Genomic DNA, 26,244 nt, shown 5'->3' with positions numbered 1-26,244 from the left:
AGTGGCACGCTGTCCTACCAGGACCCTCAGTGTGAAGGACAGCAGGTAGGACGGAGTCCAGGGGACATCCCTTGGCTGTCGAGGTGCAGGGTCCTCCTTCCCCTTGGAGGCCCCCCACATGCTCCCCACAAAGGCCCCAGGCTCTGCTTCTCCCACCCACCCTTCCGAAGCCCGGAGCCCGGCTTTGGGTGGAGGAGTCGGGGAACCTGAGGCGGCCGGGGCTCCCTTCCAGCCTGTTAGCCCCAGGAGGAGAGGTGTGGGCACGGCTGAGGTCCGGCTGCCCAGGGCAGAGAAAGGGTGAGCTGACAGGGTCGGCCGAGCCCCTCTGTGCCCCGACGGTCCCTGCTCGCCAGCAACTGTTTTTCACTAGGCCTGTGAGCCCCCCAAACCACCACTGGCCAACAGGCCCCGGAAAGAAGCTTCGCCCAGCCCCAGGGACCTTCCCGTGATCAAGGCTGCAGTGACCTCACCTCCCTGGGGCCCCGCAGGCGGGGAGAGCTGGAGAGGGAAACAGAATGTGTCTTTATTTATGCTTTTAATTTGAATTCTGGAGCTGGCCCAGCGTGGTGATACGTTTAACATCAGTAAAATGCTGAAGAAAAACGGATCTGTTTTTTGACAACCACCTCCCACCCACTTTGCCCCCTTCAGGTCCCCGTCACGTCCCTGTCCTTGGCACACACACCAGGGTGTGCCCATAGGAGCTCACCCATCCCAGGTGGCTGGAGCCTAGTGGAGTGACAGACAGGTATCACAGCAGGAGGCGAGGGGACGTGGCCCCGTGTGTGCAAGGCGGCACCCCAAATCCACACTGTGCCCACCTGGCCTGCCTGTCTCCAGGGTCAGGTGCAGCCTCGGCCAGGTCCATGGCCCTGGGGTCCCTGGACTGGGACATGGCTGTGCCTGTGCCCTGGCTACCCCAGCCGGGCCTCCCTAGAAGGATGGCACCTCACTCCCAAGGACACAGGTGTCCAGGGGCTGGTGAGGCTGGTCGTCCAGTAAACGAGGCGGGTGATGGCCCTGCACGGCTCGAGTTGGTCTGTGCCAGGAGGACAGAGCGTCAGGCTCCCCGTGGAGGTGGACGGTCAGGAGAACAGGGAGGGCGGGGCGACCTGGCAGCCTGGCCCTGCTGGGGATCCCGGCCCACACCGAGTAGCCTCTGAACCACATGACACAGGCGCCGGCCACAGGACTCAAGTGTCTAACACGTAAGGTTCTCCCACGCCTCGGGCTCCCTGAGGCCCTGGCACAACACACACTGTCCTTCTGCCTCTGGTGCCAGCCTGTGTCTGCCCACCTGCCTGCCGACCCCTCTGCCCATGCCCTGCTCCTGCCAGGTGGTCTCGGGAGGTAGAGTCGCCCTGTTCCCAGTGACCTTGGCCTCCCCTGAGCCCAGAACACCATGGGCGCTGCCAGCCTTCCTGGGGCCTGGTGGCCTGGGCGGCCTGTGCAGGCCATGTCCTTCCTTGAGGTGGCCTCACTTTGGCCACCTGTCCCTGTCAGTCCTCTGGTTACTCAAATGGACCCCAGCATGGGGGCTCCCAGTTCCTCAGCCACCTGCCAGGCTCAGGCCCCGTGGCACAGCTGCACTGGTGCGGGACAACCTCCCAGCCCCGGGAGCCCGAGAGCAGCGGTGCCCAGCAGGCCCACACACGCGTCACACCAGCTGCCTTGCCAGCGTCTCTCGTGGCAGGAAGTGCAGCAGGGTTGGGTGCCGGGGTTGGCCGGGTGAAGCTGTGACGTGGTGGGCACACTCCCAGGCCGCGGTGCCTTGGGGGACGCCCAGCCGGGAGGTGTGGAAAGTCGGCCATTTGTTCTACCTGCAGGAGCCTGAGGCCGGCAGTAGCGACTGGTGGATGGCGCCCGCACCTGCCCGTGGCTTCAGCCAGGGCTCCATGGGGAGGGCGGCGCGGGGGGCAAAAAAGACAATCTCGGATCTCGGCTCGCAGAAACCAGGGTAAAACCATCAGTCTGGTGTCCCCAGACTTGGCAGAGTGTCCCTGCTCTCCTGTCGGCCCCAGGGCCAGCCCTGGCAGCCACCGGCCCAGGGAGGTCGCCAGCAGGAGAGCAGGCCTTCCCTGTGCCGAGGTGGCCCCCGAGCCCCATGCTGCTCCAGCCGACTGGACCAGTGGGCACTCACTGTGAGACGTGGGTGACGGGGGCCAGCAGCGTCTCCCCCTCCAGGTCCAGGTCCTCAGCGAAGCTGCCGGTTCTCAGGAAGTGGGCTGTGCTCACTTCCAGCAGCGTGGGGCTCTTCCTCACTGTGAAGAAAGCACGTGGGCAGCACATCAGGCCTCCGCTGGGGGTTGGTGAGCGGGAGCTTCCACCTCAGCCGTCAGGCTTGCCTTGGGAGGCAGGTGGGGATGAGGGTGGCCTCGGTGTCCTAGGATGGTAATGGCAGTGACCCTCCTCAGTGTGGGGCTTGCCTGGCCTCGGTTCTGGGCCTCGCCCCAGCTTTGCACCTGCTGGGTGGGTCAGGTCTGGTGAGGCGGGACGCCCACTGCCATGCTGGTGCCCGCACACTGGCAGCCACCGTCAGAAACACAGGGCAGCAGGACCCTCCCCTGCAGGGAGGCACAGCCTGGCCCCCTGCTCTGGCCATGATGCCTATCCTGAGGGAGGCCGGTCAGTCTGAGGGCAGGCTGTATACTCGGCTCCAGGGAGCTCGAGGCTCCCGTGGGGACACGGGTATGCCGAGCCGCACGGGCGTGGCAGCCCCGGCCCGTCAGTGCTTGTGCCCAGCCTGCCCTTGGTACGGGTGTTCCTGCCAGAGGAGCAAGCGCCCTGGGAGCTGCAACACTCAGGGCTGCGTCCCTGGCTCCTCAGGGCAGCACCCGCCAGGTGGGAGTTGCTCTGTGCTTGTCTCTGTCCCTCCCGCTCTCCCGGGGGCACAGCCATGGGCCTGACCAGCCCTTGGCCTCGACCTGCAGCGGTGCGGGCGCCTGTTCTGTTCTGGGCACTTCTGCAGACAGGGACCACACCCTCGTTCTCAGAAGCTGTCGCGTTGGAGCGGGGAGGGTGTGTCCTTGGCGTGTCCATCAGAGTTGCTGGTCGGCACCTGACCCCTCCCACTTGCCCTGGTCCTTGGGAAACTGGTTGTCGGTGCCCCTGGGGAGGCTGCTGAGCGGACGGGCCCCAGGTGGGCCACAGGTCTCCCCTGTGCAGTGCCTCTCTGGGCCTGGTGCCTTGGGTTCCTCTCAGAGCTGCCTGTTCGCCTGTCGCTCATTTCTGCTCCTCACCTTCTAGGAGTTTTACACACTGTCACGGGAGGTAGAGACCTTTCTCCGTCCCTCCTTGGCCTTTTAACCTCAATTGTGTTATCTTATCGTGGAAGAGGTTTTGTTTTGAATGATATATAATTTTGCTTTATGAAAAAGGAAGATTTCCCCGTAGCCAAGTAGTCCAGCTGTCCTTTAGGTTCATTCCTAATAAAAATATGAATGTGTTCTCGCAGTGAGTCTCACTGGGTTAGCGTCCTGCCTGGCATGCGAGGTGGTCATCCTCACAGGGGAAGTCAGAGGTGATATGTACACTCTTAAGAGTGGGTCTAAAGTTAAACTTGGAACTGTAAGATTATTTTGAAGGGAACAGGAGAAAATCTCTGGGACCTTGGTTTTGGCAGTGAGTTTTCGAATATAGCACTAAAAGTTCAACCCGCAAGAGAAAAAGAGTCAACAAAGGGGACTTTACCACAAATAAAGATTTGACTCTGTGAAAGACACTGTTCATGGTCTTGGGAAAAAATATTCACACATCACTTACTGAGTCAAAGGCTAGTTCCAGAAGACATAAGGGATGCTTTTAATTCAACAGTAATAAAGCAAACAATCCAATGTAAAAATTGCATTATAGATAAGCACGTTAAAGATGCTTAGTCAACATCAGTAGTCACTGTGCAAATACAGACTGACCACAGTGTGGTACCACTACAACTTGTAAGAATGCTTAAAACCAGAGAGACCCCGGCTGCTCGGCGCTCACGGGGAGCAGACCCGTGGACCTCTGTGCTGCGGAGTGGAGCGGCCAGCCACCCTGCAGCAGGGCTCAGCAGTTTCCTGGAAGGCCTGGTGATCCTTGCCCGGATGTTTATCCCAGTGAATGGGACATGTCCATGAGGGCTGTACAAGTGGTACTCATACTAGGTACTGGGCCAGGGCTGGGGCACAGGGTAGTGGTCAGAAATGGCCGGGGAGCTTCCCGTGGATACAGTGTACGGATGCAGAAGCGCGGGTACACATGTGCCCAGGTTAGGTACGTACATGTATTTTCTAGCTCTCTCCATGAGGAGGCAGGAGCAATGACACCGTCGCGGTGGCAAGCACACCCAGTGCCAGGCCGCGGTCTCCAAACACCCAGCTCTCCAGGGAAAGCAGCCGGGGCGGAGGGGCGTTCTAGGCTGGCACAGGGAAACCGAGGTGAGCCTCCTGCGTTTTCAAGTCTGGGAAGGAAGGAAAAACTAAAAAGGCGTACGTGGAAAGGATGGGGTGTGTCCTCAGGACACTGCCGAGTGGTGACCCGAACCAGAAGGAGGCGAGCAGAGCAGGTGTGGGTCCTCACTGAGAAGGCAGGCCTGAGGCCACGCAGGGGAGGCCGAGCCGGGGAGGAGCACGCCTGGGAGCGCCCTTTGAGACGACTAGTTTCATAGGAGTGAAGTAAAGAGAACGCACCACAGTGACATTCGCGGCACAAAAGATCCACAGATACAATTAGTAGGTCAGACTTGGAAGAGAAACTTCAGGCACCTCCCCAGATATGCTTTGACTGCTCTGATGGTTTCAGCTGTGCCCATGGGTCCTTTGATGTTCTCCTGAGGGGGCAGCTAAGCTCCACTGGACCCCTTGGAGGTGGGCAGGACAGGGTGGAAAGGGGAAGATGGCCTATCACATGAGGGGCCTGGCCAACATCCCCTAACCAGAGATCAAGAGTCGTGTCACCAGCAACACACCACGCTGGAGTGACCCAGTGAGAAGGGTACCCCAAACCCAGAACCAGGCTTATCCTGAGACAACCCTGGGCCAACCAGCTGAGCAACACTGCACTGGAACAGCGTCCCCCAGAGTGTCAAGGGCGTGAGACCCCAGGAGACTAAGGGGCCTGCTGAGCACATGCAGTGACGGGTGCTGGGAGGGACACCAGTAGGGAAGCTGGAGAAGCAGCTGAGCTGTAGCCTAGTCGTGGTGGGCAATGCTCCCTTCCTGGTTTTGGCCAGTGCACCATGGCTACGGAGGGTGCTGTCAGGGGACACTGATGAAAGGGACGTGGGAGCTCCAGTACCTTTTGCCTCTCCTGCAAATTAAAAGCTTTATATATATGTGTATATAGATAAGAATATACAAGATGTTCGTATATACATAAAACAAACCAGCACACAGCAGTGCCAGCGGGTCTTAAGTCTCCACAGATGGGTGTGGACATGGAGGAACGTGAGAGCTCCTTGAGAGACACTGAGAGGACACGTGAGGGGCCGAGCCTGTGCCCCACTGGGGACTCAGGCTGGAAAGGTCCTCCTTGGATCTACTATGTCTCCCCAAGCCTCAAAAACCAAGCACCCAGCAGGGCCGAGGTGTGTGAGCACCGTGGCGAGCTGGTTCCAAGAGCTGCTTGCAAGTCCAAAACGCCAAGAATTGGCCGAGCCCTTCAAGGCCGGGGCAGAGAACTTGCTTTACCTGTCCTCAGCACTTGCCCAGAGCAGCGGTCATCAGGACTGCCATGCCGATGCAGGGGAGGGACTGGCCCCAGGCAGGACTGAGTGTCAGGAAGGAGCTGCCTTGTGTGCTGTCAGGATGGCACACGTGGCGTGGAACAAGATGGACGCTGCAGTCAAGTGTCCAGGGACAGCTGCTGAGTGCACGGGTAAACGTCAGAGTGGACCCTTAATTTGCCATGCGCGAAAAAGGCATTGTTGGTGTCCCAGGGTGTTGAGAGCTAATGTGAAGAGCAAACTATAAAGCCTGTCCGACCCAACGAGGGCGCCTTCACCACCCGATGGCTAGATGATTGATTTGGCGGTATTATCGGCCAGAACTGTCGTCCAAGTGCGTGTTAAAGAGTGAAAGACCACCACGGAAGCCTGCCTACAAAATACAAAGAACCGCTGCAAACCAACAAGAAGAGTACAGAGGCCCTAATAAAAGATGGATAACAGACCAAAAAAAAAGCACATCGGAGCCCAAGCAAGAGGCTGCGGAGCATGTGGAAAGGTGTCGTGCCTGAACAGCAATCAGGGAATGTAAATAAACTCAGGAGCTCCTGGCCCGTGGGGGCCAGCGGCAGGCTTCCAGCAGGAAACTGCACAGACATTACTTAGTCACAGCCGGGAAAAGGGCTCTGAGTGAGGGGCTCTGTGCCCAGGACATCCTCAGAGAGACCAGGGAAGGACCGGTAAGCCTCAAGGAATGTGTGCGCACTCAGAGGCCCGTAGGTCTGGGCCTGGTGGGAGCACGTTCCCACCCCCGTCCAGAGACTCGGGGCTGAGATTCAAGGACCCTGGGTTATATTATACAGTTGTCAAGTGACGGGACTAAAACTTCATCCAGGATTCCAATGTTCTTTTGGAAAAAAATAAAGAAAAAGAACACAAGTGCATATTTCAAGGTCTGCATCACCCCTACTCAGGGCGAGGGGGGTGGGCGAAGCCTGGGGGCCGACAAGTGCCATCCCCAAAGCCCGAGGGCCAGGCGAGCCTCTGCACTGCTGGCAGGGCCCAGCGCTGGGTTCAGGAAGGCAGAATGTGCAGTCAGCTGGCTGCGGAGCGGGCGGGGCCGCACCTGCCGGCGGGAGGGAGGGAGGAATGCTGCTCTGGGTCTAATCCTGGGAAAGGCACAGGGGCCCCTGCAGAGAGGGTCAGGGAGAGGGGCACCGCAGGGTTGTTTTTGCAAATCAAAAGGAGAAGCTCCTGCCTGCCAGGCGTGTGTGTGTGTGTATGTGTGTGTGTGTGTGTGTGTGTGTGTGTGTGTGCGCGCGCGCGCGCGCAGTTGTGGGGTGTGTGCCTCCTCCACAGGGAACAGTGGCCAGGCTGCCACCCCCATTCTGACCTGCATTCACAGCCAGAGCAGACTCAGGGGCCTGGCCAGGAGCTTGCCCCACACCAGTGCTGCTGCTGCGGGGAGGGTGTGGGTGCAGCACCGTGCCCAAGAGGCCCTGCTGGTCACCTCACCTCCGAGGAGCCCAAGGCTGGCCTCTCAGAGACAGCAGCCCAACTGCGGAGCCAGCTGAGCCATGCGAGTGTGATGGGCCGCCCATCCGGATACCCAGACCCACAGGGACCCTGGAGCATGCCAGGTGCTCCCCGCAGAACCAGCCAGAGTGCCCGGCTCTGGGGAAGAGCGCCGCTTCCCGGGGACAGTGAAGCCACGCTTTCCTGAGACAGTCCAGTTCTGATGCTCTCATTTCCTGGCTGCCTGTGCCTTGTCGAGGCCAGAATCTGGGCCTGAGTTTTCAGGGCAGAACAAAACAATTTTGTTTTCTAGGAAAATGGGAGGTCTGGGATGGCGGGGCATCCCGGGCGCGGCCACTGCCCCAGCTGGGCCCGCCAGCTGCCAAGCCTCACCCTCTCAGGAGAACCGGAACCAGGCTCAGCACTCTGCCCAGCTAGTGGGCCTGCTCAAGAGGCAATCTGCAATTTACTTAGAGGAAACAGGAGCACAGAAAAAAGACTGGAAGGAACTTCTCCCAGCACTGCTGCCTCTCTCTGGGCAAGGACTCTGGTGCTCTTCCCTTCCTCCCTCCTGCTCCTCAGTTGTGAATGACATGTCACGAGGCAGGACACAGTAACTGGCTGGCCATCATCCCGTCTGAGCCTTGCTCTCAGGCCCACGGCCCTGTCAGCAGAACATGGTGAGCACCTTTCTTCCTCCTGGCCTCAGGCTGCCCACATGGCTCAGCCGCACGGGACACTCGGCCGGGAGGTTCTCCGAGGTCTTCTGTTCACAACAGCATCTGGCCTCCCTTTCTCCGCACTGAGCTTCCAGCCCCACCCTGCTCGGGCAAGGCCAGCACGAGCAGCAAGCTGACTTGCCGCAAGGCCTGCTGCCCACTGTTGGGGCCTGCTGGTATCTGGCTGGGCTCTTCCCAGTGACTTCGCCCAGCTGCTCACCCCCGCCCTCCTCCTCCCGAATGATTAAAATCCTGCCTAATCTCTCAGGTGTAACCCAAGCCCTCTTCCCCCACAAGCCTTCCAGGGCTCCGGAGATCGCCCCCTCCCCTGGACGGCCGTGGGGCTTATGTGTGCCTGGTCCTTGGCACAGGAACCTGGCCTTGCGCCTCCCCCACGTCCCTCCAGTGCCTGGCACAGGCAAGTTCCCTGAGCCAGATCACCCCACAGGGATAAGCAGGCTGCCTCCATCCTCCCCAGGAAGAGGCCCCTTCTCTGGCCTCCTCAAGGAAGCGCCCCTTCCTGGTTGATCCCCCAAGCCCTGTGGATCCTGCACTGCGAAGGAGAAGCCCTCCCTCGGGCATCCGGACAGCTGCAGCCAGGCCCTGCGTGACATCGCTGAGCCGCAGCCCCACAGCCTGTGCCAGCTGCCCGTGCCCGACTCAGACCCTGAGCCAGAGCAGCCCCGCCACCACCTGTGTCTCCACTCAGAGGCGAGGAGTAAGGGACATGGACAGAGAGTGTAAAAGCCATTCCCACAACAGCTGCCAGGAGCGGGCGAGGGTGGGTGAAATGTATATCCACAGCTGGCACCCGGCTCTGCCTGGGAAATACCTTGCTGCAGTGGACACCTGTTGTTTTTGCCTGCCCAGCGGCCAGGCCTGGCTTCTGGAAGCAGCTTCACGAATCCTTCCCTGGGGGCTCCTCCTTTCCCACTCTTAGTATGCAGGGTTCCAGTCCCCCTGGCCGTCCCCAAGGTGGCTTTGTGACCCAAACCTTGGCCAGCAGAGGTGTGGTTGCATATCTGAGATGGTCTGTACCCTGGTAGGGCAGGGAGAACCTAGCCCAGATGGTGGCTGCAGGTGTGGGGAAGGAGGTGGCCTCTGTGCTGTGTTGGCTGAGTTGGTGGAGCCAAGCTGGTGGTCATCTTGGCCCCTCGGAAGGTAGCTGTGCAAGGACACGGCCGTGTCGTGGACCAGTGGACAGAGAAGAGTGCGAGGGCTGGAGAGAGCAAAGGGGGGACGGGCGGAATGGGAGGAGGGGAGATCACCACAGTCCCCGGTCCAGCTGTGTGTGGAACAGCTGGGCCCAGATGTGTGAGCCAAAAAATGTCCCTTTTGTCCTCGAGCTAGTTTGAGTTGGGTTCTATCATTTGTTACCAAGAGAGTCCTCATGGACGCGTGGGACAGACTTGGGGTTGAGGTGTGAGTCGAGGCTACAGAAGAGCTGAGCCCCTCTGTGCCCCCGTGCTGGGCTTCGCAGGGCCAGGGTGCCAGGGACGAGGCTGGCGGGAAAGGGGTTGGCCCGAGCCCAGTCCCGACACTCACCAGCCCAAGCGCCCTGGGGAAGGGGCTCCTCAGGTCGGGGAGAACTACCTGGGGCTCTGATGCAGTCCTTCTGCCCTGAGCTTGACAGTGATGTGGCAGGGCCCAGGTGACCCGTGGATGCCCGACAGATCCCAGGAAGGACACTGGGGTTAGTCTGGGGTTTGTTCCCCCCCCAGTCCGGTGACTGGGGACCCTCTTCCTACAAATGCTTTCCCTCACAACTGGAATACCAGCCTCGGCACACACAAATCTCAGAGCGAGTGGACATGGTTCTTTGGGCCCACGGTGGGGTCCGAACAGTGGGGGTGCCGAGGAGGACAGTCAGCCCCCAGGGAGCCCAGGAAGTGGAAGGAGGAGTGGTCGCCCACATAGCAAATCTGCCCGCCCAAGTGTCCATGCTGCAGGAAGTCACTGTCCAGGTCTCCTCTTCAGGACACGTTTTCAGGGACGCTTCCAGTCAGCAAGAGCAGCCCCAGGAAACTTTAATAGACAATGGAATCTGGGCTAAGCACTATCTTCTCCAAGAGTTGAGCTCACAGGACATTCCCCAGAAACCTCTGGAGAGGTGGGGAGGAAAGTTTCTGGAGGTCTTTGGATGAAGAAAACAAAAAAGTGGCCTTGATTTTTAAGGCAAAATTACACAGGAAGAAAAAAATGTTTTTAATCTAATTAAGAGCGATCTTTTCACCTTCATCCAGCCTCGCGGAAATGTGCCAGTTCTTAACTTCACACAGTAATCAAGGCAATTAGCGCGGAGAGGCTTGGAAGGCAGTGCAGATGTCCTCAGATGTCTGATGGGAAATGAGCTGCAGGCCTATCCCGCATCCGCTCCAGGCCCTGGCTACCAGACCAGACATCTGCTGGGCCCCACCCCCGGCCCTGAGGGCGCGGGCTTGAGAAACGCTGGTCCCTTCCCAGGCTGCCTCCAGCCAGGCCAGCTCTGGGGCCGAGAGGCTCCCCATGGCTCCTCCAGCCAGAGCCTGGACAGAGTCAGAGTCGCCCCAGAGCCAGGGGGAGGCTTAACGTCAAAATCATGTTAACAACTGATGTCAGAAGTAATCAGCTCAGCCCAGCTCCCCCAGCCCTGCTGTCTGTGTGACCGTGTGCAGGAGGAGGGCGGGGGGCCCCAGGGACCTCTCTGCCAAGACCCCCTCGGCATGAACACCAGTTCCTGAAATGGTTCTTGTTTCGGCACTGCTGGGACCAGTAGGCCCAGAATCAAACTGGCCAACCCTTGAGGAACTTCAGTGATCAGAAAACAGAACTCAGAAAGGTACTCACTCACTCAGGGGCAGAGGGTGCACAGCTCTGGAGAGAGACACCCAACAGGGGCCACTGCTACACGCTGAGGACATGGAGGCCAGGACACGTCATCCTGGGCTCTAGAGCGCCCGGCACGGTCCCCACCCACGCAGGGCTTCCCGATGCCACCCTGCCCCCTGCCAGGTACTGTGAGGGGCACTCCCTCCGACCGCAGGGGTTTGCTGAGCCACGTAGGACAGGCTACGCGGGGGACAGCGGACCCTATGCTGCCTGTGGCAGTGTAAGTACCCCTGCGCCTGCCACGGGTATAACTCAGGAGTGCTCTGGTGGGGCCCAGCTGACCACCGCACTGCCCTTTCTAGGAGCGGCTGCATTCTCGAAGAGGCTCTGTGCTCCCGAAACGGGCCCATGGCGAGTCAGGAGCTGCTAGAGCGCTTACGGAGGGAAGCAGCAGGGCACGCTCACGGAGCTCCCTGGGCCCTGTGCAAAGGCAGCGTGGACGCAAAGTGAGAACTGGAGATCAGCAGAGGCGAGGGGCAGCCTCGAGGAGCAGCGAGGGGCATCCACGGGAAGCAGGCGGGAGCAGGCACCTCTGAGCTGGCAGGACTTGCTGGTGATTGACAGGGAACTGAGGAGAAGGCTGGGCCGGGTGGGGAACGACAGCATGCCGCTCCCACGTACCTCCTAAAAGGGCGCAGACCCAGTGAGGGTGCACTGGAGACTGCACACACCACCTCTGCAGTCCTGGAGACAGGACACTGCGAACTGCAAGCTACACAAGAGAAATGGCCCCGTCCCGGCAGCACTGTGGCCCCTTCCCTAGCAAGAGTCAGAAGAGGCTTGGACGCTCTGAGGAATCACTTGAGGACGGCAAGGGGCACCCGCATGAGTGTAGCAGACACCTCCTTCACAGAAACAAAAACCACCTCGTCAGGACCCCCGGAGGTGAGCAGTGCTCTCCAGCACCAAGTGAAACTGGACCAAGAGGCAAGCAACTTAGAAGTGGTAGGAAAGCTCCTGGCGTTTCCCTTGCCCTGCAGCCCCTCCCCAGCCCAGGCGGCTGGCGTTCCATGCAGTGTCCTAGTCCCCCTTCCAGAGCAGAGCAGATTTTGCTTTAAAAGAGTTCTGTATTGTTTGGGGGCGGCCTGACGGAGGAAGCAGTTCACTTCGCTCGGAACTCATTCAGGGCAGAAAATGCTGAACCTCACTTGAACACAGTGGTGAGAGAGTCGGACATCACAGTGATCTGGGGAAAGATCTGTGTTTGAGACACACAGTAGAGCCCGGTGGCCTTGGAGGGCAGCTTCAGAGCTTCTCTGGGAGATGGGTGCTCCAAAGTGCACAAGTGCTTTGGGAAACGTACAAAGCCGCGTGCGTGCCAGGCTGGACACGTGCTGAGAGCTGTCCCCGACTCCAGCTCACCTCGAGCTGGGAGCGAAAGCCGAGGCGGTGGGGCTGCAGCAGCCTCCTCGGTGTTGAAGGAACTGTGTGTCCTTCCCTCTGCCGTCTCTGATCCTGGCAGTAGAGAAAGGCTGTGTCATAACGAACTGTACGTAGGCTAAAGGAACAGGGTCCCAAAGCCACGTGATAGGAACAGACTTCTCAAGTACAGTTTAGAAGTTGCTAAACAAATAGCTGCAGTTCGTGGCGTTGAAAAGCACATTCTGAGGTAGGAGAGAATCAAATGTTCATAGTTAGCCCTAGTTAAAATGTTCAGTTTTAAACAAAATTAGGGCGAATGCAAAGAAACAAACAAACAAAAAGACTTTTTTGGGAGAAGAAACCACCCCTGAGGAAACAGACATTAACTTACTAGACAAAGACTTTAAATGAACGTTCAAAGTATGGTCAGAGTCCTAAAGGAAATCACGAAAAAAGTAATCAAGGAAACCAGGAGAACAGAGAACATCAGCAAAGACGTGTCAGTCAGAAAAAGGAACAAAAAGCGAGATTCTGGAAGCGAAGAGTTACTGCGATGAAGAAACTCGCTAGAGTTTCATGACAAATCTGAGCAGCAGGAGGAGGAACCGGTGGACTGACAGGAGGGACACCAAGGCTGGGACGAGAGGAGAGGAGCGCCGTGAGCAGTGCTGGGGGGGGGGCAGCAGGAGGAGCCCTGGAGGAACCCTGGCCGCCGCCTCCCGGGGCGATGGAAGTCGGTCCCTGGGTGCAAGCACGGGGCAGACCCCACCACGGGACGAGCGCCCCTCACAGCACCACGAGGGGCCCTGCAAGGAGGGAGGCGGGACCGCCCTGGGCAGGGACGCTCAGTAGGATTAAAGCATATTTCTCATCGGCAAGCACAGAGGCCAGGAGCAAACAGGACGGCATTGTTTCCAAGGGTGGAGAGAAGAAAGCGATCAGTCAACCAAGAATTCTGTACCTAACAAATCATTCCTCATACACGGAGGAGAAATTTAGACCTGTCCAAATGAACAGACGCTCAGGAAGCTCGCTGGTAGTAGATTTGCTCTACATAAAGTACTAAAAAGGGTCCTTCAGGCTGAGATGAAGACACTAGAAAATAATCTGAAACCATACAGAGATCACAAAACTCCAGAATAGGTAACTCCATACGTAAAAATAAAAGCCTGTATTATTGTGTTTTTAGTTCACAATGCCTCTGTTTCCTGTGCCACGCAAAAGACATGCATAGGACGATAATCACACATCCATGGTGTTGGACATTCATCGCATAAAGATGCAGTCTGAGAGGGAAAACAGGCGAGGGCTGGCAGTTGTGTGATGCTGAGACTGTGATGGTATGAGCTCAAACTAGGTTGTTACCTAGGATAACTAGGATGCTACATGTAACTCCCATCAAGTGTCAGTTCTTTTCAGATCTGTAACAAGTGAAGTCACAGGAAAAACCACTGACCCCCAACTTGGAGAGAGAGACAGGGGATACAGAGGATCATGATGCCTTAGAACAGAGCCCTGCTCAACTCAGAGCTGAGAATTTCTGGAGGCCAGGTATGGACAAGTCTGAGGGTTTAGCACTCTAGGGGGACCCAGGATTTTTGGGGGGCAGTGTGTGGGGAATCCAAGCTTTGACGAGTTATTACCTCCAGGAGCTTGACCAGCTCTCTACAGTAAACATGGGTGAAAAATTCCCTTGTAACTTCCAGCATGGGAAGGGGAAGGGAGCCACTGTGGAATCTCCTAGTGCCCATTCTAAAGAGGTCCACCTTCAGGGGAAGCCTGTCACCAGAGCCCAAGCCGAGAGAGACTGATCAACCCACGCGATCTGGGCCAGCGCAGCTTCCCGACGCCAGCTTAGGCTAGCATCCTGTGCCACCCTAGAGGGGGCAAGAGCTGGGGCACCCACAGAGTTCACGCTCAGGAGACGGCCACCCAGGAGGAGTGAGGCCACACCCAGGACTGCAATGCTCCCTGGCGCCCACGCTGCGTCACCGTGTTCCGAAGGCCACTTAGAAGCAGCTCTTTTTGCCCGGTACGTCATGTCCACCCAGTGACAATCACTAGGCATGTTAGAAGGCAAAGCATCCAGCGAGCCCCAGACCCAGACATGTTAGAACCATCAGTCTGGGAATTTAAAACAACCCTGATGAATGTGCTCAGGACTCTTCTGGATAAAGAAGATGGCATGCAGGACACACGGGCAGGGCAGGCAGGGGCTGGAGATCCCAGGAAAAAAGGAAGACGCTAGAGATCAGAAGCAGTAACACTCGGAAAATGCCCTGGGGCTTGTGCCCAGCCTGCACACAGCTGAGAAGGGAACTCGGCTCCACACACTTCGGTAGCACATCCCGAAGCAGAAAACGACAGCAGGGAGGACGAGGACGGAGGAGAGGAGGGAAGGAGGCGGGAACGAGGAGAGGAGGCAGGAGAAGGGTGAAGAAATGGCCAAGAACCAGCTCAGACGGCAAAGCACGGTCCAGCAGCACAGAGAACACCAGGCAGGACAGATGCCAAGACCCAACACCCAGGCGCAGGCTGTCAAGCAACAGGAAATCACAGATGCAGAAGAGATCCTGCAGGAGGGTCGAGAGAAGGAGGCCTTATCTATAAAGGGCACAGATAACTGCATCTGACTTTCCAGAAACATGTAAGCAAAACTGGTGGAGTGGAAAAGCGAAACACCAGGCCGAGGTCCCGTACCTGCGAAACCACCCTTCAAAAGTAAAGCAGATGTCCCTCCTCAGACACACCAGCCGAGGGACTCACTGTCAGGAGAGGCCCTGCCCAGGAGAAACGTCAGACGTTCTTTAGACTGAGAGAAAATGGTGGAGGTCAGAAGCTCAGATACGCCTTAAAAAAAAAAAAAAAGGAATAGTGAAAGGAAAATACTTGTGTGTGTGTGTGTGTGTGTGTTCCCACTGCTAGTTCTTTATTTGTTCTTAATTGATACAACGTAAGAGTGTGTTCAGAATGATCCCAGCAACAGTGTGTCTGATGGGGCTGAGGCTGTGTCCTGAGTCTATGCACATCTGCATGCATGAAGGAGTGGCTGCAGCATGACAGGACAGGGCATCGGGATCATGCCAGCCCGTGTCACACGTGAGTCGGCTTAGTGTCATCTGAAAGTGGACTTGGATTATTTGAAAATGGGTACTAGAAAATCCAGGGTGCAACTTCAAAGAGTTAGAAGTGTAAGTACAGGGAGGGGATGAAGGATGTGGACTGAGACAGTCATGACCCCGTGGACATGTGTGATGACGTGGGTGGTGTGAATCCACACGGCCCACAACCACAGTGATCAAGATGCAGTCTGTGAAAACAAAAAAATAACTTAAAAAATGTAAGTACAACTTACACCTAAGAAAGGAGGTGAAATATGCAAAGCACCCAGCTAGAAACGCAGGACCCAGGTGCTGCAGTCCTAGGGTGGAGGTCAGGAGAGGCGCTCTGGGAAACACGACAGCAGACTCATGCAGACCGTGGCCCTGCATTCTTTCCTGGGTTCCTGATACCACGGTCACACCTATGATCCTCCCTGTTTCTGGGGCAGATTCAGAAAAAGAAGTCCGTTTTTCTTGCTTGTTGGCACTCAGTGACCAGCCTCTCTGCTCACTCTGCACTGCCTACATGCCTAGCGAAGGTCCACAGTTCTGGTGTCTGCTCGCACAGCCTAGTCCTGCAACGACACTGGCTTCTACACAGAACAGTAACAGATTCAGGTTGGTCCTGAGCGGGCTGGAAATATGTGAAACCAAGACATCTCCAAGAAGCTGACAGTCGTGACATAGGTCGTAAAACCAGTGTTCCTACTGCTGGTATTGACAGGCTGAGAACATTCCAGAGAGGGAGCCACGGGGGCGGGGGGAGACAAGGAGAGGGCCCATGGTAAGACCCTTCCACTGACATGCCTCTCAGAAACCATGCTTCTGAGAAAAGCAAGTGGGAACAGGGGGGCGCTGGGCTTCTGCCCCACGGCCCTGCAGGACATAGGGAAGCGCCCCCGTGCGGCCGGAGGGAAGGCCGGCCAAGCGCCTGTGGAGGCGGAGGTGTGCCCTGTCCCTTACTGAGGGGGAGGACCACTGGCCAGGAAGCCATCTTGAAGTCCGGCACTGGCAGCGAGGTGAACTCGGTCAAGGGAAGGGTGGTTACATGGCGTTCCCCAGAGTCACCCTCCTCCTGATGCGAGAGCCAGAGGTCAGGTCCAGTTGGTTAAGAGCCAGACACTCTGAGGTCAGGAGCAAGTGCAAGTCTACTGATGGGAACCAGGCTCGGCAGCTCGAGCCGAGGACCTGAGCCTGAAACCCAGCGCCCGGAAGTACCCCAGATGAGAGCAGAAAGCCGGGTTTCCCGGGGGCAGTGTCCCACGGTTGCCAGGCTGGCTCCATCCAGTAACGTCCTAAAGGCACCCAGTGAGGTATGAGTTCTGCTGAGAAGAAGCATTTAATACCGCCTCAGCAATTACCCTTCAGGGAAGAGGAGGCCTTGCTCGACAGCGCTGTAACCGTGGCGACAGAGCAGACAGCCTCAGCTACAAAGGCCATGCAGAGGGCTGGGGCTGCAGCTCAGTGGGGGCGCCTGCCTAGCACACGCCAGGCCCTGGGTTCGATCCTCAGCCCCTCACAAAGATAAATAAAGGTATTGTGTCCATCTATGACCAAAAACACTTTTTTTTAAAAAACGCAATTGAGAATAAGAAACATAGTATAGATTGTGTTTTTGAGGAAGAAATGATCAGAAAAGATGAATCTGAGGAGTTCAATGATAATGTCAAAAAAAGAATAAAGGTTGAAATCTGAAGAGCAGGGAACTGAAGCCTCTGCCACAACTCCAAATCAAAGATGATCTATTTGTTGATGAAAATCCGAGTTTGAACATCTTGTTTCCTGAGGATGTAGAGGACTAGTAGGTGGCAGAGTGCACCGGAAAAACTGATGGTATGTGTGAGAAAGAATGCCTTTTTCAAGAAGTCAGTAAACAGGCCTGATTCTGGATGGGGAGATGCACGGCGTGATAGCGTGTCTCCTGATCGTGCTCTCTCCTGAGCTCCCTTCAGGCTGGCCAGAGAGAGGAGGTGCTGCAGCCCCTGGCAGAGGAGGGCCCTGCGGTATGCGGGGTGAAGGTGAAGGTGGACTGTGAGCCATCTACCAGGCTCCGGGAGAAACCCACAGTGGACCAGCAGCAGGACGGGCGCTCTGGAATCCTGGAATGCAGCTCTGAGAGATTCAACAGCGAGATGCCTGGCAAGTTCACATAAGCAGAGATCTGACCCAGGGGCAGGGGGAGTTCCAGAGATCAACAGCAGATACAGACACCGAATTCCACTTAGGAGAGAGTGTGTGGTATCGTGAGGGAGAAGAAGATCTCTTCCTGTTTAAAGTACAAAACCGCGGGTTAACAGTGAACGAGAAAACATACAGGCCTTTTTGTAGGAGAAGTTTTAAAACAGCACAGAAATGGGATTATGTTTGAAAGACCACTAAAGGCAGAAAGAGTGGGACACAAACCAGGAACAAAACATAAGACAACTAGAAAGCAGCAACAGGCAGAGAGGCCCATCTTCCAGAGGGTCAGTGGTCACCATGCACTCCAGCGATCTGGACGTGCCCATGGACTGGTTGTCAGGGTGGACTGAAAAATCGAGACCCAACTACAATCTCAGGAAACCCACTTTAATCATGATGGCAGATATAAACCTAAACATACATTTAAAAAAAGGCGTACAGAGTGGTCTATCACTGACCTGTGCATCCCCCGTCCCACGAAGAGAAATGCTAACAAAACACTGTCCCATAAAATGCATGTGGCTCAGTAAAAATAGAGATCAGCAAATGTAGGTGTAGGGAAGGGAGGCAGACTCTAAAGTCAGTTATGTGTGCTCTCAGTTTAAGAAGCTAGGAGGACAGATTAAACCCAAAGCAAGCAGAAGGAGTAAAAATCAGGGCAGAACTCAATACAGGCAAAAGCAGGAAATCAGTAGAGAAAACTCAGTGAAGCAAACGTGATGCTTAGCAGACAAATATATCGCCACTTCTTCTAACCAGGTTGATCACAGTAAAGGAAAGGCTGACATGAATCCGTATATCAGAAAGTAAGAGGGGCGTCACTGTGGATTCACTGGGAATTAAAATAATGCAGGGATGCTGTGAATGGCTCTGTGCCCACAAGTTTGAAGACCTGGGTGGAGTGGATTGATTCCTTGAAAGACACAATATGCCAAAAATCTCACAAGAAACACACGATCTGAAGGGGCCTATGCCCGTTAAAGAAGTTTAATCAGTTAATAAACATCTCAGAACAGAAGGTGCCATTCCCAAATTGGTTTACTTGTTAATCCTTTCAAATATTTAGAGAAGACAGTGTTATCAATTCTCAATAGTCTCTTTCAGAATGTAGGAGTAGGGGCAGTATTTCCTATCAACCTAGTTCTAGAACCTGACAACTCTATTAAAGAAAATAGAACTAAACATCAATAACTCATAAATGTGATGCACAAAACCCTTCAACAAAATATTAACGTTGAAGATATTGTGTATAAAAAGAATCATACACTGTGAGCAAGTTGAATTCATATCAGCATACAGGACTGGTGGACATTAAATATTCAGGTATTATCAGCAGGCAAAAAATCATATGGTCATATCACTAGATACAGGAAACAGATTTGAAAAAAATCCATCACCCGCTCATGATAAAAACTCACAAACTATAAATAGAAGGAAAATCTATCAACTTGTAAGTAATATCTACGAAATACATAGCAAACATAATAATGAATGGTGACAAAGTAGACACTTTTCCCCTGTGTCAGGAGCAAGGCCAGATGGTCCCCTTCACAACCCCTTCAACATCTTACTTGAAGTCCTAAATAACACAACTGAAAGGCAAAGAAAATGCATGAATATTGGGAAGAAGATTATGTAAAAAAGACAAAAGAATCTGTAAAAGTATTCTGGAAGGGGTAGACAACTCTAGCAAGGTTGTCGTTGCAGGATACAAAGCTAATGTGTAAGATTCAACTGTTTTCCTATCCACCAAAATGAGTAAGCGGAACTCCCAGTAAAAAAAAAAAATGCCATTTATATGAGCATCCCCCAAATGAAACATTTAGGTATAAAAATATGTGGAAGATCTGTATTAGGAAAACTGTAAAACCATAAAACTGATGAGGTCAGATAACTACGTTAATGGAAAAAGAGCTCATATTTATGGATTGGTAAACTCAATATTGTAAACATATGTCACCCCACCCTGACATATACATCCACTGCAATCCTAAACAAAACTTCACAAAGTTATTTTGTCTGTATTGACAAACTGGTTCTAAAGTTTAAATGCAGAGGCAAAAGACACAAAATAAGCAACACAATACAGAATGAGTAGAAAGGAGACCGGCACTACCCGTTGTAATGCTTTACTGCAAAGCTTCAGTAGCCAAGAAAGAGTAGTGTTAGTGAAAGAATGGACACATAGCTAAGTGGACAGAGTACAGTCCCGAAACAGAACCACATAAGTTTTACTCAATCGACCTGTAATGCACAAAAGTGAGACAACACGGAAAGTGGTCTTCTCAACAAACGGTGGTTAATCCACATGGAAGAAGGTGTCAGTGTAGACACAGACCTTATAACTTTCACAAAAATTAACTCACAGTGGATCACAGACCTAAATGAAAAACACAAAATTGTAAAACCCCTAAAAAAGAAAACTACCTAAATATGATAAAAACCACACATGGAAACAGTGAACATCGCACACATGGTGAGCTACCACAAGCTTTTCCTCTGACATCAGGAACAGTATAAGATGCCTGATTGAGTCACTTATGTTCAGCATAGCGCTCGACACTCCAGCCAGATCATGAGACAAACAAGAGGCACGCAACTGAAAGGGAAGAAATCACCTAACTCTTCCCGGATATGCTCATACATAAAGAGAATCCTCAAGATTCCTCACAAAATTGAGACAGAATAGAAAGCCAGCACACAAAAATCAGTTACATTTCTGTCTTAACAAGGAACATGTGAAGTGGTGGGGCCTCAGGTGCCTGGACATCCCCTCCTACGGCAAAAGCAGAGTCAGCGTGAAGGTCCCAGAGGATGCCACAGCTGTGAGGGGTCTCTGTGCAGGTCACCCCAGGACACTTGGGAAGAGAAGGCTGTGCCCGAAAAGACCCACAAATAAGAGGGGGAGAGAACTCTATCCCAGCAGATGCACAGAGCCCAACCAACACAAGAGTAAGAATACACACAAAAAATAACACGGTACTTGCTACAGTTCACCATCTACCAGTAACTAGCCACAGAGATATCGAAGTGGGTGAAATACCAGATAAAGAAGTCAAAAGAATGATCAGAAAACTGATCAGTGCTTTCCAAGAGAACACAGAACAACAACTGAATTACTTAAGGAGGTCAGTTAGGATATGCATGAGAAATTAATTCAGTAAGGAGATGAAGATACAGGAAGAGAACCAGACAGATGTCTCGGAAATGAAGGACACAGTAAGTAACAGTTGACCATTCTGAAGACAGTCTCGGGGTTGGACAAGAAAGCAGCCGCCTCCAACGCGCAATTGATGTTAAAGAAGAGACGTAGCTGTGACCAGAATGTGGATGAACTCCGCTGTGACACTGGGCACCAAGGTCAGGAATCTGAAGTGGAGGAGTGTGGCAAGATGTGGGCTGATGGCATGAATAGCCTCTCAACAACAGAATTTCTGAACCTTGAGAATGAGATAGACACTCAGATACAAGATGCACTCAGATTAACAAGATCAAAAAAACCCCCAAAAAACAGAAAAACAAAAAAACAGAACCTCCGCGTGACACATTACAATCAAAATGCCTGACATACAGAACAAGGTTAGAATCTGAAAAACCCTCAAGAATAAGACATCAAGTTGTATTCAGAGTTAGGCCAATCAGAATTACTTATGATTTCTCAACACAAATTCTAAAATCCAGGAGGGCTTGGAATGATGTGTTCTAAGTCCCAAGAAAATAACTTTTGACCAAGATTGCTATATATAGCAAAGCTATCCTTCAAAATTGAAGAAACAAAACCTTCCAAGATAAGCAGAAACTGAAAGAATTCATGACTACTAAGCTATCAGCATAGAAAATACTTAACGAAATACCACACACACGAAAACAAATCCCAGAGCTCACAGATGGACATATCTCATTTGAAGAGGAGCTAAGCAAGTGAGAAAACAAATAAATCAAAATGGCAGGAATTAATAAATCTCTGTCTATAACAACACTGACTGTAAGCGGGCTTAACTCTCTAGTCACAGGCTGGCAGAATTACTTAAAACACAAGACCCAGCAGGGCGTGGGGGGCACACCTGTAATCCCAGGGACTGGGGAGGCTGAGGCAGGAGGGTGGCAAGTTCAAAGCCAGTCTCAGCAACTTAGCGAGGTCCTAAGCAACTTAGCCAGAAGACCCCATCTCTAAATAAGAAAATAATAATAAAAAATGGCTGGGAATGTAGCTCAGTGGGTAAGCACTCCTGGGTCCAATCCCTGGTGCTGAAGCAAGCAAACAAACAAAAACAAAACCCAATTAGGTGTTGTTTGCAAGAGATTCAACTAATTTGCAAAGACAACCAGCGGCTAAAAGTGAAAGGATTGAAGTTGATAGGCCATGCTCTTGGTGCCTGAAAATAAGCAGCAGCAGCTTTTTCTTGTTCAAAAAAAGTAGACTAAGCCAAAGTTAATCAGAAGAGTCAAGGTCACTTCATACTGGTAAAGGGAACAATCCCACAAGAAGATAAAATGATCATAAATATTTATGCCCCAAACATTGGTGTACCTAATTACACAAAACACACTCTTTAAAGTCTCAGATAGACCCTAATAAAGTAGCACTGGGTGATTTAAACACACCTCTCTCACCAGTAGATAGGTCATCCAGACATAAACTCAGCAGGCTCTTCAGACCTAAAAATATTATAGATCAAATGGACACTGGTCTCTAAAGCCTGCTTTTATGCCTGCACAATGCAACTTTTATGTGTACGGCTCCATAGTATAATTTGAAGTCAGGTGTTGTGAGGCCTCTTGCATTTCTTTTTTTCAATAGATGATACTCGGAAAATTGGATGTCTTTGTTCATGAGAATGAAGTTGAGACCTCTACTTTAATGATACATTAAAAAGTCATTCAGAATGGATAAAAGACCAAATGTAAGAACTGAAACAACCAAGCTCTTAAGAAAATATGGCAAAAAAGGTCACAGCGTTGGACTGGCCGTGACGTCCTGGATGTGACACCAAAGGCACAGGCAAGATTGAACTTCATAAAATCTGATCATAAAGTTGATCAAGGAGGTAAGATAATCATACACTGGATACTATAAAACATGGATGAAGAATCAAAGATCTAAAAGACTGAGAAGACATGCCTTGTTCCTGGGTAGGAAGGACCGATGCTGTTAAAAGTTCATGCCCACCTAAAGCACTGTATAGACTCAGTACGATCCCTATCAAAGTTCTGCAGGCTTTTTTTTTTTTTTTTTTTGCAGTGATAGAAAACAATCCTAAAAATTTTTTTATGACTACAAAAGACCCTAAATTGCTAAAGCAAATTGAGAAAGATGAACAAAATTAGAGGCTTCACACTTTCTGGTTAAAAATTACATTACAAAGCTATAGTAAGTACAGTCCTAATTTACCAGGTGCAAAAATCTCAATGGTAGGAGCATCAAAAGCATGAAAACAAAACAAAACAAGCTGGGCACCGTGGCACATGCCTATACTCCCAGTGGCTCGGGAGGCCGAGGCAGGAGGATCATGAGTTCAAAGCCAGCCTCAGCAAAAGTGAGGCACCAAGAAACCCAATGAGACCCTGTCTCTTTAAAAAAAAAAAAAATACAAAACAGGGCTGGGGATGTGGCTCAGTGGTTGAGTGCCCCCGAGTTCAACCCCAGGTGACTGCCACTCCCCCCAAAAAGAACTTACGTCACAGAAATACAAAGGATCATTGATGATTGTTAAGAAGGAGTATATGCTATCACATTGGAGAATTGAGAAGAAATGGACGAATTTCTGGGCATTTATAACTTGCTATGATTGAACCATGAGGACATTAAAAAAAACTTGAGTCAACAAATAACAAGTAATGAGACTGAATCGATGATAAAAAGTCTCCTATCAATGAAAAGCCCAGGACTGGATGACTTCATTGCTGAATTTTACCAAACTTTAAAAAATAATGCCAGTTCATCTAAAAGAGTTGAAAGGGAGGGGATCCTTCTGTGCCCATTCTACATGACCAACATCACTGTGTCACCAAAACCAGACAAGGACACACAAAAAGAAAGCTATAGACCAGCATCTCTGATGCACCTACATGCAGAAATTCTCAACAACATACCGGCAAATTGATTTCAGCAGCACATTGAAACCATGACCAAGTTGGTTTCATCCCAGTGATGCAAGGATGAGCCAACCTATGTGAATCAGTGGACGTGACACATCACATCAGTAGTGTGAAGAATAAAAACCACTTGATCCTTTCCACAGATGCAACAAAAGCATCTGATAAAATTCAGTCTCTCTTCCTGATAAAGATCTAAACAAATTAGGTATAGAAACATGTACTTCAACATAATAAAGAGTATATGTGAAAAACCCCCTGCCAAAATTGTACTGAATGGGGTATAGCTGGGAACATTTCCTCTAGCATCAGGAACAAGAGAAGGGTTTATAGTCCACTTCTATTCAATGCAGTGCTAGAAATTATAGTCAGAGCAATTGGGCAAGAAAAAGAAAGAAGAGGTTTGCAAACAGGAAGAGAGAAGTCGGACTGTCTGGAGGCCATGTGATTCTGCATATAGAAAGACCTAAGGACTCCAAAAGTGATTTGAGCTGATAAATGAACCTGGTAAAGTCATAGGATACAAAAATCAGTAGCTTTTCTATACACCAGCAAGTTATTTGCTGAGAAAGAAAATAATGAAAGCAATCCCATTCACAATACTGCAGAGACAAAATGAAACAATGCCCAGGAATAAACTTGACTGAAGAAGTAAAAGTCCTCTGCAGTGAAGATTTCAGAACACTAATGAAAGGAGTTAGAGGACAGAAAAAGGTGGAAAGACCTTCCATGTTCGTGGATTGGAAGAATCAATCTTGTTAAAATGTCCGTCCTTACATTACCCAGGTTGTGTACACATGCAACACAACACCCATCAGAACACACTGACACCTTGACAGAACACGTTGTGTGGAAGGAAGCACAAAAGACCCCAAAGGCCAAACAGTCATGAGCAAAAAGAACAAGGCCCGGTATCACGGTGCCTCGTCTCCAGACGAACTGCAGAGCTGTCGTGACCAGACAGGCGGCGTCTGTGTGGAAGCAGGCACACAGACAAGTGGGACCCAGGTGAGACCCCAGGGATATAACCACACATCTGAAGCCAAATGATTCTCAATAAAATCATCAAAAACTATACACTCGAATAAGGACAGACTCTTCAACAGATGGTGCATGGAAAGCTGGGTAGCCACATGCTGGGCACTGAAATTTGACCCTTATCTCTTACCCTATGTAGAGACCAATCCAGGATGGATCAAGATGTGAGACCTGGAACTCTGGATCTGCTAGAAGAAAATGGAAACACTTCAACACGTTGGTACGGACGACAACGTTCTGGATTGCACCCCCAAAACATGGGAGGCAAAGGCAAACATTAACAAAGGGGACCATATCAAACTAAGCAAAAAGCTTCCGCACGTCAACAACAGAATGAGGAGACAGCCTGTAGCGTGGGGGAAGTATCTGCTGTCTACTCTCCTGACAGTTCATGTGCAGGAATATTAAGAATTCAACAAACTCAACCAAATGTTAATCCAACTTCTAAAAAGGACAAGTGATCTGAATAGACATGGCAAAAGAAAGAGAGAGAAAGAGGAAGGAGGGAAGGAAGGGAGAGAAGCACCAACGGCAGTGAACGCGTGGGAGGGTGAAGGGGTCTGCAGATCCAGACCCCACTGAAGTGCCACCTTACTGCGGTCGGAGCGGCTTAGAGGATGCAAGCAGCCAGGTGGGACGCACGCCTGTGATCCCCGCCACCCAGAGGCGCAGGCAGGAGGGTCGTGATTTCAAGGGGAGCCTAGGTTAACAGCTCCCGTCTTAAAAACAAAAATAGACCCAAAACCAAACCAAACGAAACCAAAGACTAGTTATTATGTGGAGAAGGGAACTCTCACACACTGTTGGTAGGAGTGGAAGTTAGGCCAGCCATTATGGAGGACACTACAGATGGACTTCAAAAAACAACAGGTCTGACATGTGGTGCAGCTGGGTACATATCCAAGCAGCATATTAAGAGATAGTCCACATGCATGTTTAATATGCTATTCACAATATCTAAGGTATGAAATTAGCATAGGTGCCCAGCAACAGATGAGTGAATGAGTGAAGAAAATGTATATATACACAGTGGAGTATTACTCAGCCATAAAGGAGAATAAAATTCCATCATATGCAACAAAATGAATAAAACAAGATGATGTCATTTCCTTATTAAGTGAACTAAGCCAGACACAGAAAAATAAGTACAACACATTTTCCTTAATTTGTAGACTCATTTTAAAAAGTCTTTCTGGATGTACAGTGGTGATTGCTAGAGATCAAGAAGTGGGTGTAGCGGGAGGGTAGGAAAGGAAGGTTGGACTCAGTGTACCCTGTGCACACAGAGAATGTCACACCGAGTCCCATCGTGTGCACATTCAGTGTGTAGAGTGTGCATGTTAACAGAAATTAAAAAATAACAAGTAAATGAAATTCAGACATGAAGCTTGAGAACATTTTGGCAAAGTGAAGTATACCCTCACAAAAAGACAGTTTATTGTATGGCTACTTACGTGAGGCACTTAGTCAAAATTACAGAGATGGAAAGTGGAGTATTGGTGGCCAGTGTGGAAGGGGAGAGCTGTTTTCAGTGAACATCAGAGGTTCATATTTTCAGGTGAACAGGGTGTGGAGCTCGCTGGTGGGGGGACGGCACGCTCGCCTCTGCTGCACTGGATGCTGAAAAGTGGTTGAAGTGGTCATTTCTGTGTTAGATGTGCTTCACTACAATATGAAAACTGAAGAACAAAGCAGGAGATGACCTAGGAGAACATCCAGGTGA

The 26,244-nt window shown here is 51.9% G+C and overlaps 1 protein-coding gene and 1 long non-coding RNA gene across 4 annotated transcripts in view; one reads left to right on the top strand and one right to left on the bottom strand.

Moving 5' to 3' along the window:
* Positions 1-26,244, bottom strand: part of KCNQ1 (potassium voltage-gated channel subfamily Q member 1) — a 321,727-nt gene that overhangs the window by 150,998 nt on the left and 144,485 nt on the right. For both annotated transcript variants that reach the window (XM_079104939.1, XM_079104940.1), the window contains exon 11: positions 2,141-2,261. In XM_079104939.1, coding sequence (XP_078961065.1) covers positions 2,141-2,261 — 121 coding nt within the window. The remainder of the gene's footprint in view (positions 1-2,140; positions 2,262-26,244) is intronic.
* The window catches only part of LOC306640619, a 98,731-nt gene that overhangs the window by 24,433 nt on the left and 48,054 nt on the right, over positions 1-26,244 (top strand). The gene's annotated exons all lie outside the window — the stretch shown is intronic.

Source organism: Sciurus vulgaris, assembly GCF_902686455.1.
Source record: "Sciurus vulgaris genome assembly, chromosome: 11".
NCBI lineage: Eukaryota > Metazoa > Chordata > Mammalia > Rodentia > Sciuridae > Sciurus > Sciurus vulgaris.
The sequence above is the reverse complement of the archived record's forward strand: the minus strand, read 5'-3'. Positions and strand labels throughout refer to the sequence as shown.